The 13493-nt window shown below is 27.7% G+C and overlaps 1 protein-coding gene across 4 annotated transcripts in view; it reads left to right on the plus strand.

The window, feature by feature from the left end:
* LOC111623937 (sodium- and chloride-dependent glycine transporter 2-like) overlaps nt 1-10894 on the plus strand; it is a 22593-nt gene extending 11699 nt beyond the window's left edge. For 3 of the 4 annotated variants that reach the window (XM_023366673.1, XM_023366672.1, XM_023366675.1), the window contains exons 2-16: nt 6051-6128; nt 6237-6399; nt 6482-6613; nt 6704-6879; nt 6969-7069; nt 7198-7330; nt 7435-7569; nt 7690-7793; nt 7887-8011; nt 8088-8200; nt 9280-9408; nt 9945-10044; nt 10148-10248; nt 10333-10488; nt 10598-10894. In XM_023366673.1, coding sequence (XP_023222441.1) covers nt 6051-6128; nt 6237-6399; nt 6482-6613; nt 6704-6879; nt 6969-7069; nt 7198-7330; nt 7435-7569; nt 7690-7793; nt 7887-8011; nt 8088-8200; nt 9280-9408; nt 9945-10044; nt 10148-10248; nt 10333-10488; nt 10598-10753 — 1902 coding nt within the window. In that variant the 3' untranslated portion in view covers nt 10754-10894. Of the gene's footprint in view, nt 1-204; nt 366-6050; nt 6129-6236; nt 6400-6481; nt 6614-6703; nt 6880-6968; nt 7070-7197; nt 7331-7434; nt 7570-7689; nt 7794-7886; nt 8012-8087; nt 8201-9279; nt 9409-9944; nt 10045-10147; nt 10249-10332; nt 10489-10597 lie in introns of those variants that run through there. The other variant, XM_023366674.1, reaches the window with a different exon arrangement.
* The last annotated feature ends 2599 nt before the right edge of the window (nt 10895-13493 follow it).

Genomic DNA, 13493 nt, shown 5'->3' on the forward strand with positions numbered 1-13493 from the left:
CTTCCATGGAATGGATGTTATTATTTTTTTTATTTAGATACTTCCTTCAAGATAATTGTTGATATTTTTTAATAAATATTTAACATTTCTCTATATGGAAATAAAATAGATTGCTATCAAATGGGATGTTGCATCACATTAGCACATCAAATACGTGATATATTAAGCAGAAAATCGCAGGAAATGCTTATATTTCTCGTAATCGACAAAAGGGAAATACTATTTTCTAAACATTAAAATTCTAATATATAAGTAAGTGCGTGGGTGATTGCTTATACCTGTTGAAATATAAAAGTGTCGAACACATACGAGAATAATATCAGTTACAGCTAGCAACTACCACAATGACTATCCTCAACTCAAAGGTAATTTGTGATACTTTGTACTGTACTTTTTAAGATCAATATCAGTCTGTTATTGTTATTCTATATTCCGTATTATATCAATAATATACTACAGTATGTTAAATACAGTATTCAATTATAAAATGGATGTTGTATGTTAGACGATAATTCGAAACAACAAACACTATTATTTTATCGATTAGAATATTTATTTACTTTTATAAATATTAATTAAGTAATAGTTATAATTAATTAATAATGATTTCTACAGTATTATATATACAGTAGTCATATTTAATCTTACGTATAGATTTTGTGTAGATTTATATAATACATTATCCGAGAAGATTTATTTTGAAAACTTTGAAATTTTTTCTAATTTTTTAATATTTATATTAATGTTTTATGATTGAAATTTTAATCATTTTAGAAGTTATAAATTTTTTAAAAATATATTAAAAAATAAATTAGAATATAAGTTCTAAAATTAGATAAGTAGTCATTACTACATTTCATACTGTTGACTGTTTTATGTATTTGTTTATTTTCTCCACGTGAAATATTCTTCAGAAAATTTTATTTTTAAAGCAATAAAAATTGTTAACATATATAAATATTAAGTTTCTACATAAATACAAAGAATAAGTTTACTTCAAGAAATTATATAATTTAATTGTGTTTTTAACGTATCCGCAAATTTATGTATAATTCTTTGTGCCTCTTTCGCCTTAAATATTTCAATTTTTGTTTATACAGTCGACCCCCCTATAAGATCATTGATTTTTCCGTTTTATCTGAATTACATGTTGTACAAGTCACTTAGATTTTACAAATATGTGAGCCATTCACAGTCCGGCACACGTATTTGTAAAATCTAAGTGACTCGTACAACATGTAATTCAGATAAAACGGAAAAATCAATGATCTTATAGGGGGGTCGACTGTATATAACAGATAATACTCTGTTCTATTCGAATATAACTATAGAAAATGCTTGATTAAAACGAAAATTTTATAAAGTTTTAAATAAATTTTCTCAAATTAAAAAAAAAATTAAATTTTTAATTATTTTTAAATAGAATTAATTTAAACTTTCTCATTTAAAATGTCTTAAACATCGCAAACAACTACGATCAGCTTCTCCACTTTCTTGATATTTGCATCTTATTTTCAGATAAATTTTATATTTTTTAAGTCAAAAAACGTATTAATTCCTTGTGAAAACTCTAATTTTTGTAAATATATGTATATATAAGAGGGTCAAAAAGTCAGTTAACCGTGCTTTTTTTTTGCAAGCAATTCAGCAAGTTACAAAGCGTTTTAATTTCTCAATTTGAGCAATTTTATGCAAAGTTTTTAAGCAATAAATTATTTGAACCAAAGATTAATTTAATCTATACAATAATAGGGCCATCTTGTATATAAATTTATATATATTTAAACATATATAAACATAATAACTTCACTTTATATAGATGTTATATAGTCATCAGTCGGATAATAAAAGTTAAAAGAGAAAATATTTACGATTTATGATTAATTTTACAACTTTGACTTTGTATTTATATATAGAAAATAATAAAGATTAAAGTGCAAAATTGGAATTATTATTATGAAGAGAAGTGGGACTCGATTGCGGTTGTCAATAAATCCTGCAGGAGTATGTTTATTCAAAGCCACTTTACATAATGGTGCTACTCATAATTTATCAATAACAATTTAATTAAGTTATGTATACGCGAGATACAATTTCATCACTGAAAACGCTTGTTTATTTTACTATATTTAAATTATTTTCGAGATAAAACTATCATTTTCTTTAAAGGATTAAAGGAAAAAATACAGAGGAGGAAGAGGAGGAGCAAGAAGAAGAAAGAAAAGATGATAAAAAAATAAAATAAATAATTTTTATTTTGATTAAATGCATTCTAAAAAACGAAAAAAACTTTTTATTTTTATATATCTTTCTATTTTTTTACGACTAGAAACCCATTTTCTACTAATAATTGACGTTTGAAAACTATTTCTATAGCAAGGAACAAAAGAATGAGAACTATGTGCTTCCTACTTTCCTCTTTCTGGCTAAACAATCGATAGAAAATTTTAAAAAATATTTATATATATTTTCGGAGCCTGGAGCTAAGAATAATTCCTTATTAAAATATTAATAAAAATCTAGAAAAATATTAAGAATAAAACTCGATAAAAAAAATAAATAATAATAATAAAACAAAGAATTGCCTGTGATATCTTTTCTCAATGGTCAATCTAGAGTCTTGCGTCAAATCAATAGTTAGAGTTGGCCTGTCTCTTGTCAGTAATGGGCAACTCGTTAGCTGCTTAGATCTTGGCAAGTTCTAAGCGGCTGTGTCAGCGAATGCAGTTTCGATCTCCAGATGCTAGTTGATCAAATTTCTTATTGACAGGTAAGAGAGTCGACACGTTCTATATATCCTTGTTAATGTCCTCTTGTTTCTTTCTTTAAATTGACACTTTTTTTTTGATAAACTAGCTTTCCTTTCTTAACGAAAATATTCGATTTGTCTCGTAAATTCGGGCTTTGTGTTTATTAATAAATAATAAATTAAAGTGGGGGGTTTTCTCTTAGCGTATTGGAATTTTTAGTCGTGTTTTCGCTCTGTTATCTTTAACGATAAGCAGTTCTGAGGCATTTATAGATGTTTTAATGAGAAGAATTGTAAATAAATTCTTTCCTCCTGTCCTCGATACGTTTTATATTTAAATGTGCAGTTTATTGTTATCGGGAAAAGTATGATGTACAGGGGTAAGACACTACTAATTTGAGATGGAGAATATATATTTTAAATTAAATAAATTTTAAAAAAATATGATTAAAAATTGCAGCCCGACATTGTGAAGATGTCATTTATTGTGAATTTTTCAAAATGTTATGAATTTCTAAAAAAAATATATGCGTCGAGATAGTTTTACTTGTTTTATAGGTAGCAACTAGAAAAGTATAAGGACCGGATACAAATTAACTTAAACCTTCAGTTAAAATAATCGCTTTAGATTCGAATTAATTCAATTTCTAGAAGATTTTAATTGATTTTCTTTAAAAAACTTGGTACGGTAAACGTTCGATATCCTTCTTATCCGTATCGACAAAAGATTCGATCGCCATTAAAGGGTTAATAATCAATCTGTAGACGTCGAGATAAACTTATTTATGGCATTCATCATGCTTTCGATAAATCGGCTGGATGCCGAAGAAGGAAAAGAAGAGAACCTCTTTCGACTCGATATGCAAAGAAGAGAAAGAGAGCTTAATATCAATTTGATTAAGTCGCTCTGCAAATTACAAATGTTGAATTCAGTTGCACGAGAGGAGGTATAATTACGTAGCGCAGGTGTCGGATGCACCTGGTGCTATATAACGTCACCGGTTCCTAATTACATTACTCTGATAGAGGATACACGGTCCGTAAAATAGCCACGCTCGGTTTTTCTATCTTTCCCTCATTGGACGACTACTATTGGAATCAATACCACGTTACCCACTACCGACTTCGTCCCTCNTATTTGTAAAATCTAAGTGACTCGTACAACATGTAATTCAGATAAAACGGAAAAATCAATGATCTTATAGGGGGGTCGACTGTATATTATCCGCATAAACCTTGTTTATGAATAGGACTTATTATGCGGGTGTAGTTTTGAATTAAGACAAAAATTTAAATATAAAACAAAAATATCTTGATTTTCACCTGAAAAAGATATTTCGTCTTATTTTTTTATTAAGTTTTTTCTTTCCTTTGATAATTCGTAACTACTCTGATATAGTACGTCCTATTTATAAACAAGGTCTACCTGAATAGTATATAAACAAAAATTGTGAGTATAATTTTTTATCTGTAAAAGTAAATAATAAAACAAACAAATTTAAGTAATTCTAAAGTCTAAAAGTAAGCTAAATATTAAATTTCCTTTAAATATTATGTATAGAATTATATTAGTAGCTTTTGATTTATAAGTATTTAGTTACACAATATTTAAGATTGAATTAAATGGCATCAAATATCAATTTTTTAAATCAGTATAATTTTTCTAAAGTATACATAAAAGTATATTGCAAAATTTCTTATTTCTTTAAGGAAATGATTGTTTTGAATTATGTACAAATTAAATTATATCCTTTAATAACCAGAAACAACTATATCATGCATCAACAAGATAAAATCAATTTTAAGTTTTTAAATAAATTAATTAAGAAATAATGAATTCCGGGAATCCCACTTAAATATTTTCAGAAATCATGATTTTTTCACGTGTAATTCACCTAGGACCCAAATTTTTTAATAGAAAAATTCAAAGAAACCACATTAATTATCGTTGTTTTGCTTTTTTACAACAATCTAAAGTATACGAAAAATTATTTATTGTGACATCGTCACAATGCCGGGCTACAATTTTTAATCGTATTTTTAATTTATTTAATTTAAAAATATATGCTTTTCACCTCAAATTAGTAATATAGTGTCTTCCCCTGTACATCATACTTTTCCTTTAACAATATAGTCATGTCAGTCATATCTAACACCTTTCAGGCATAATTTCTGAATTGAAATAACATGACTTCTAATTTTGATCTGAAGTTCTTATATAATTAATCGGAGCCTCCTGTCCCTAAGGTTTCCATATCCGGTCTCTTTTTCATCTATCTAACTCATTTCTCGAGATTAAGGAACGAGAATTGATGGACGACAGTGGGAATTTATAGGTCTACAATTTTTTCAAATTGCAACCCCAAAATGAGATCTAATAATACAGAATCACTATATATAAATTATTTTTATCTATAAAATCTATAGTATTATTTACACAATATTTATTATTTCCAAAATTTATTTCTTCTAATTAATTTCTTCTAATAATCGCACAAGAAAACTTATTATTATTATTATTATTATGGATAGAGGCTTCAGTAAGCTACTTTAGCTTATTCAAGGCTAAAGAAGAGAGTGAGGAGATGAGAAAAAGAATAAGAAAGAGGAAAAAAGATCTCAGTAACGTATTGAGTAGATATGGTAAATCAGAAAGCACGAGAAAAACATTAACATAAAATTTGTTGAGAAATAGTAATTTTAATTACATAAAGTACTGTAACACCTCTATAAGTATCTAGTGAAACAGTATAGTGAAAGGTAATACAAATCCTAAGTATTATTTACAAGTATAACATAAGAAACATAGATAAATCGTAGATATCATTAATCTTTGAGCAAATATTATTTTATATATTAATTTCTGATTTTATTCTAAGAATTATATAAACTTTAATAAATTATTTCTAATGATTAAAAGATAAAGTGATAGTATAAAAGTAGTTTACATTTAATCGTTAATCAAGAAATTAATATAACATTATAATTTACTGATGATTCTCAAATTGTCCTTTAGTATTATCTAATGCCAAATTGCCTTTAATGTTAAGGAACATTTTTATCAAATTTCATAGAATACAAGTAAAAGACTTCGTTTAATAATATTTAGATTTATATTAATATTTTTATCTAGTATTAAAAATGGATTCTGAATTAAAGCTGACCATCTTTTTTTCATTTTGTTTGCCTTCTCGTAAATATTTCAAATAAAATTTATCTCAATTGCTACAAAATTAAAAGTTAATTTAATAAATAATATTTCTTAATTATAATTCTTAAATACTTATTTTTCTATTTTTAGGATTTAGTTCTTCCAATATCTTACAAAAACCGATTTAATATTAATGGGAAGCATCATGCGAATTCAACAAATTCATTAGTAAGTAGACTTAATATTAAAAAAAAATTATTATTATTTATCAAATGTACTTGTATATATGTATATTATATTATGTTATGTAATATAATATATTATGTACATTAATAGGAATTATCGGATTCGAATGAAACTGTAAATCCAGAAAAATCTGAAACTCCGGAACGAGGTCAATGGGGTAGCAAAGCTGAATTCATATTATCTTGTGTAGGACTATCTGTAGGAATAGGAAATGTTTGGAGATTTCCTTACCTAGCATATCAAAATGGAGGAGGTATATCATTATTCCAAGAAAAATATTATTACTGAATATGCAGATAAATATTTCATGTCTCATTTAATTATATTACTTTTAGGTGCTTTTCTTTTCCCATATTTTATCCTAATGATATTTATCGGGAAGCCTTTATATCTAATGGAAGTAGCTTTAGGACAATATTCAAATCTTGGACCAATGTCGGTATGGAGATGTTTTCCTTTAGCTAAAGGTAAAAATATTTTACGAATTTTATCAATTATTTAAGTATATTAAACCTTTATAAATAGATGAACCTAATAAACATAATTTTAAATTACAGGTGTTGGAGCAGCTATGGTAATCGTATCCATTATGGTCGCTATTTATTACAATGTTATAATGGGTTATACTTTATTTTATGCTGGACAATCATTTCGTTCCGTTCTTCCATGGAATGGATGTTATGATTGGTGGGGTGCAGATAACTCTACTTGTTACGTACGAGATAAGAATAGCGTATGTATTAATAGTTTAATTTAACGTTTTTTTAAAGTTCTAATATAATTTTATTTCATATTTAAAAGAAATTAATTTTTATTTAATAGATTCTCTGTTCAACCCTACAAAAACAGCTTAATTTATCGTCCGTAGAAAGTTTAACAAATTGCACTAATGCTACTCAAACATCATCTGAGCAATTCTGGGAGTGAGTAAAATATTCACACTTTATTTCAGTTAGTTATAAAAGTAAACATTATTGAAAATATAAATAATAATTTAATTTTAAAGTTTCAAATGAGAAAAAATTAAATTTATAATTTTGCTAAATTGCAGGAAATATGTCTTGAATATTACATCTAGTCCCGAAGAATTGGGTGAAATTAAATGGGATTTGAGCGTGTGCCTGTTGGTTTCGTGGATAGTTGTGTTCCTTTGCTTAATGAAAGGTGTCAAATCATCAGGAAAAGTAAATATAATTCATTCATTATGCCTGTACTTTGTAATAATATTTACATGTGTAATTTAAAAAATAACAAACAATATAATATAAATTATTGTATATTTTTACAGGTTGTATATTTTACAGCAACATTTCCTTATCTCATCTTGATCATTTTGCTAGTTTTTGGAGCCACTCTTAAAGGCGCTTCCAAAGGCATTTATTATTTTTTCGTACCTGAATGGGATAAACTATTGGAAATTGGAGTTAGTTTCATTTTACTATAATTTTTTATTTTTATTTTTAGTTTATTTATTAATAAAATTTAAGCTTTAAATCTACTAACTACAATTTATTCACATAATTAAAATATATTTTAATTTCAGGTTTGGCGAAAAGCAGCCGAACAACTATTCTTTTCATTAAGTATTTCGTGGGGTGGATTAATTATGTTTGGAAGTTATAATAAATTTGGAAATAAAGTACATAGGTAAGTTATTGATGATTATTTTAAATTTCTTATATGAAAAACAAATATTTTTTTATAAAAAAATTTATAAAATGAAATTATTTATATTTATAGAGATGCATTCTTTGTAAGTTCTTTGGATTTTGTCACAAGTTTAATCGCAGGAATTGTCATATTTTCCGTTCTTGGCAATATGGCAGAAGAAATGGGAATCGATATTAAAGATATTGTTAAAGGAGGTAAGGCTTTTGTTTCGATTATTAAAAATTGAAATGTACTTTTATTTCAAAAATTAATAGTCATGTTTTATAATAGGTCAAGGATTGGCTTTTGTGGCTTATCCAGAAGCTTTAGCTCAGTTAAAAGTTCCCCAGCTTTGGTCAGTTCTCTTCTTCTTTATGTTATTTCTTCTTGGATTGGATAGCGAAGTAAGTTTTTTTTTGTTATCATTATATTATAAATATTAACTTAAAGTTACAAATTTATTTATTTATTTACAATGACTTACAGCGATTTCATAATGACAATAATGGCTGATCCCCCGAATAATAAACATAACAATCTCGAAAAGTAAAATTAAACGCGTATAACATATAAAAACACATTTTTCCGGAATAGTATGAAAATTATAGGTTATTATAATGAAGACTTCTAAAACTCATTTAGAACTAACAATAATATAGTTAGTATTTTTAATTAAATTATTTTAAATTTTATTATCGAAGAAATTTATTTTTAAAAATAAGAAATTTATCTTTGAGTTGCTAATTATGATTTTTCCTTTAATTAGAGATTATTCTCCAAAATATTAGGTACACATCTATCGATAAAGTTCAAAATCCCGGAAATACGGTGTGTAATTTGCCGAGAGAATAAAAAGAAATAAAAACCAGCATAAAATATTCATTAATGACAAGGAAGATAGACCATAAAATTTAATCTAGGTTATTCAGTAATTGAGTTAAGCCATGTTATCTAAAAACAATAGTTCAATTATTAAATTAAATTTTCATTAGTTACTTTATCATTATTAGAATATTACAGTTACTAGATTTGTTTATAAAAAAGTCAATTTGAAAACTGTTTTTTATACGATTATTTAAAAATATTTTGAGAAAATTTGTTAGTTTTGTGCACAATGTCCAAAACTCTAACAAATGATAAATCAAAATATGCACATTCTAAATGATAAAATAATTTAATAATTATAATATTCAAATATCAGATGTAAATTCTTATCTCTCTCTTAATTCTGATAATTATTTATCATTATTTTTTTGAAATTTTTGTGCATTATTAGAGACTCCATATAATATCTACTTGACAAGTTAATGCTTATATAAATTATTTTACTTTTTAGTTAAATATTAAACATTTATTACATATTAGAAAAATTTTAACTTAAAAAATTATTTTATAGATTAATAAATATGTTCTATTTTATATCTTAAGATAACAATTTAAATATTGTGTAGCAAAGAATTAAAGATATAATTTTAATTTATAGTTTGCACTGCTGGAAACTTTCCTTACCGCATTATATGATGAATTGCCTAAGATGAGAAATTACAAAGTTCTGATCACTTTCCTCACTTGTGCTTCTTGCTTTCTTCTGGGATTGCCATGTGTCACTCAGGTAACTTCTTGTTATTATTTGTTTTAGTTCATAACAGAAATACTTAACGTGGGAAACACTTAAAAATAATTTATTGCAACTATATTTTATTTTGAATTCGAAAGTTTCATTCAGAAGAGAAATGTCCGAAACAATGACAATTTTCTTCCCAGTTATGTAAGAATTTTGCATTGTGAAAGACATTTACAATCAATTAGAAATTTATTATTGTAGTTTCCCCAAAAATTTTCCTCGAGGAAAAATGACTGAATTCAACATTGTACATGGGGGCCCCTAATTCAAATTTTCCTGGGATCCATGAAGCTATAACCCGCCACTGGTTCCCTTTCTATCCGATCAGCAGAATAATGGCATTCGAATAGGAAAATTACTTAATATAAAGTTATCAGCGAGCACAAAATATGTTTTAGGGGTTTACAAAATCAATTATCAAAACGTTAAATGCGAATCGAATTTGAGTACTTTCATCTACTTAAAATCATTTTTAAAAGGTAAATTCTATATAAATATGACTAATAATTTATTTCTTATTATAGGGAGGTCAATATGTTCTTAATTTAATGGATACTTATGGAGGCGGATATTCAGTTCTAGTCATTGCAGTTTTTGAACTTTTGGCATTAATGTGGGGTTACGGTAAGTAAATTATATCTGAATCTATTCAATACATAAATATATATTTTACACAAATACAAATGTGATTTAAAAGTAACATAAAATTATATTTGAATTAATTAAGGTGTAAGAAGATTTTGCAGTGATCTAGAGTTTATGTTAGGGTTCAGACCTAATTACTTCTGGCAAATATGCTGGGCTGTGATAGCACCTCTTGTATTAGCTGTAAGTATAATTATTATCCTATAAACTATTTAGTATTTTTATTTATTTATTACCTTAAATTAAAATTTTATATATTTTCGACAGTTCATATTTATCTACAGTTTAACAGAACATAAACCTATTACTTATGACACTATTCCATATCCAGAATGGGCTGATGGCATCGGATGGGTTTTAGTGCTAATAACAATTTTACAGATCCCTTTATGGGCAATTTACGTACTTATAAAAAATCGAAACGTAAGTTTATAGTTTATTTTAATTTTTGTAATTGTTGTAAATTTAAAAAAAAGTATCTATCAATTTAATTTTTAAAAAATTAATAAATTTAATTTTCATATATCAATAGAATATTCGTAACGCTTTCAAACCTGAACCAAGTTGGGGACCGGGAGATCCAGATGCTAGAAGAAGGCGTTTAAACGATGAAAATCCAGAAATTGTTCTTAGTGGAAGAAATGGCATTGATAATCCAACAATGGATTTTAGTAGCGAAAAATTTTAATTTATCTTAAAATTTTTAAGACGATTAGTTCGTCTTAAATGTATAGTGTAAATATTTGCAATATATTTATTGTTTTTTCATAAATTATACATAAATAAATCATTTTAAAACTATATTCGCACATAAAATATTTTATTTTTGTGTCACTAATCATTTGTAGAAAAAAGAATCTAATGTATTTTTAATTATTTTAATAAAACATATAGATTTTTAAGCTCTTATATTTTTGTTTTTTACACATTTTAGATGTTAAGTATACATGTTATTTTAAGAATAATACAAGTTTTTAATACTATTAAGAGATTCCAAACATTATAAATTTGCTTCTTTATATAGGCTACTGAAAAATTTAGTATACGAAATTAAAATTCAGTTTGTCAAAAAATAACGTGTAAATTTATACTAATAGGCAAATAATCTGATTTCATAGAAAATATTAAACGTTATTAAATAATCTACATATCATTGACAAACTAAATCTAACCGCATATTAATCATTCTCACATTGCAATCACGTTATGCAGTTCACTGTTATCACTGTTACTTTCATGCGTGTTGTGCAGTAATGCATTTTACCTGTCATAGTTGACAGCCTGTTCCGGAATCCCAATTGATATAATTGATATTTAGGAATATAATAAAAGTTGGTAGTATATATATTTTCATATGTTACAATTTTGTAATTGACAATGCTGCTCTAACGTCATTAGGAGCTAAGATTACAAGAAGGGGACGGAAATTCGCACCATCGAATCGTTTAGCGCTTGCTCGATGTAATATACATCGGCAAGAAATCTACCGTGATTGGTCTATTAGTTAGATTATCAGAACACACCTTATGTTTCCGAGATAAGTTATTGAAAACATACTAACATTTTCGGCCTATTCCATAGGCTATCCTCAAGTTAAACCAGAAGATTGGAACATCGGCGGTTAATCTTCTGGTTTAACCTGAGGATGGCCTACGGAACAGGCTGAAAATGTTAGTGTGTTTTCAACAAATTATCTGGGCAACATAAGTTGTGTTTTTATAATCTAATACTTATTTGCTGAGTACGTTCATTTAAATGTTAAAGGTCTATTAGTTTTTTAAATAACTGGCCGGGGGGAGACTTTTGTTACCTGTATAATAACTGAAAAAAGGTATTACGTAACAAAAATGTCTTAAATGTCTTCTGCTTCATTTTTTAATTATTAAATAAATTTTAGTAAAAATCTTTTTGAATACTTTAAAATTATTCTGTAAATATTAAGAGCATGTATACGTTATGTACCAAGTGATTAATAGGATATTTATAATGCCCAGCCATTATGAATAATGACTAAAATGGTGGCGCAGTCTGATAAATATTGACTAATTTATTAAATTGGCCAGACATTATGAATACTGTGACCGTAGGGTCGGTGTCCCTTTGACACCACGTCAGGATGTGACACCACCGAGCCTCGCAGGACTCGGAAATCGCGACTTTACGTCACGCGAGCGGTAACGGATTCGGAGTAGACGTGAAGAGAGAGACGAGGAAGTGACTCACTCGGACTCCATAATAACAAATAAATAACAATTTTAATTATAACAAAAGAAAATACAGATATATTCGATTTCTGGCATAGCCCCTAATTATACTAGGCGTTCGAGAGAGAGTTTACAAACGAATCGCGGGTTGATAAATACCTTTCTTTTGGGTCGAAGATCTGTGGTCAGATGACACTGTTGACGCCGATGGAATGTTCGATAGAATGATCCCGGATCTTGTCCGTTAACAGGAGGCCGAAAGTCAGGATGATATCCTTAAAGAGGCACGGAATTAATCCGGGAGGACGACTTTGGTGGACGGACGTTGGAAGACGACTGACCTCGGGTGTTTTTTCCGTTTTCTCTTGTTATTCCTCTTGGGTTTTTTCCATGAGGTCAGGTGGTTGTTGTTAATGGTCTGGCATCCAATATGGACACTCTATCGAAAGTTCCGGGTGACATATCGCCGACTAGCTGGATCCTCCTCAACAAGGAACCAACTCCGTGGGAAATAAATTTTTATGGCTTTTAGCCTAACGCTCGAATTTAGATGATGGAATGTTTCAATAATTAAAATTTAAAATAACACTTTATTAAGGTCTGTTCGTCCCTCACAATACAATTATATTCCCTTTGGGCAATTTGATATTTTTTAAAATCTCCACTTTATTTATTAAAAATTATTTATTTTTTTGTGAATTATTTCAAATTNGACAGCCTTTAGTCCCTCACTATGTGATATTTTAGGAGCTTGTACGATGGAGTCCTCAACATCATTTTCCGATATATTTTCATTAACTGTGACAGCAGCAATAATTTCTGCATCAGACATAATGTCTTGCTCAGTATCATTCTGGAACCACTGTTTGACGATTTTCGACTGTTTGACCACTGTCATTTTCATCGGCTTCTGCACATCCAGGAACTCTTTTCAGGATGTCGAGTAAGTTTACATTTTCTGCAACATTACGTTCAACAAACTCATTTCCCTCGTGATCAAGGAGTTTTCACCAGGAACGAACTAGTGTTAATAACTCTTACTCATTCCATGCATCCGCCACCCAGCCAACATCCAATAGGTTAATTTTCTTTAAGTTCTGATAAGACCTTGACCATCATCGTTTGCAGAAAGAAGGGAGGATAACAGCTTGCGCCGAGTTATCTGGACTGCCAAGTTTTCGGGACTACTGTATCAATATATATGTTATGGACCAAGTGCATAGG

The sequence above is a fragment of the Centruroides sculpturatus genome, unplaced genomic scaffold (genome assembly GCF_000671375.1).
Source record: "Centruroides sculpturatus isolate CEXI.00-Female unplaced genomic scaffold, Cexi_2.0 scaffold455, whole genome shotgun sequence".
NCBI classification, from domain to species: domain Eukaryota; kingdom Metazoa; phylum Arthropoda; class Arachnida; order Scorpiones; family Buthidae; genus Centruroides; species Centruroides sculpturatus.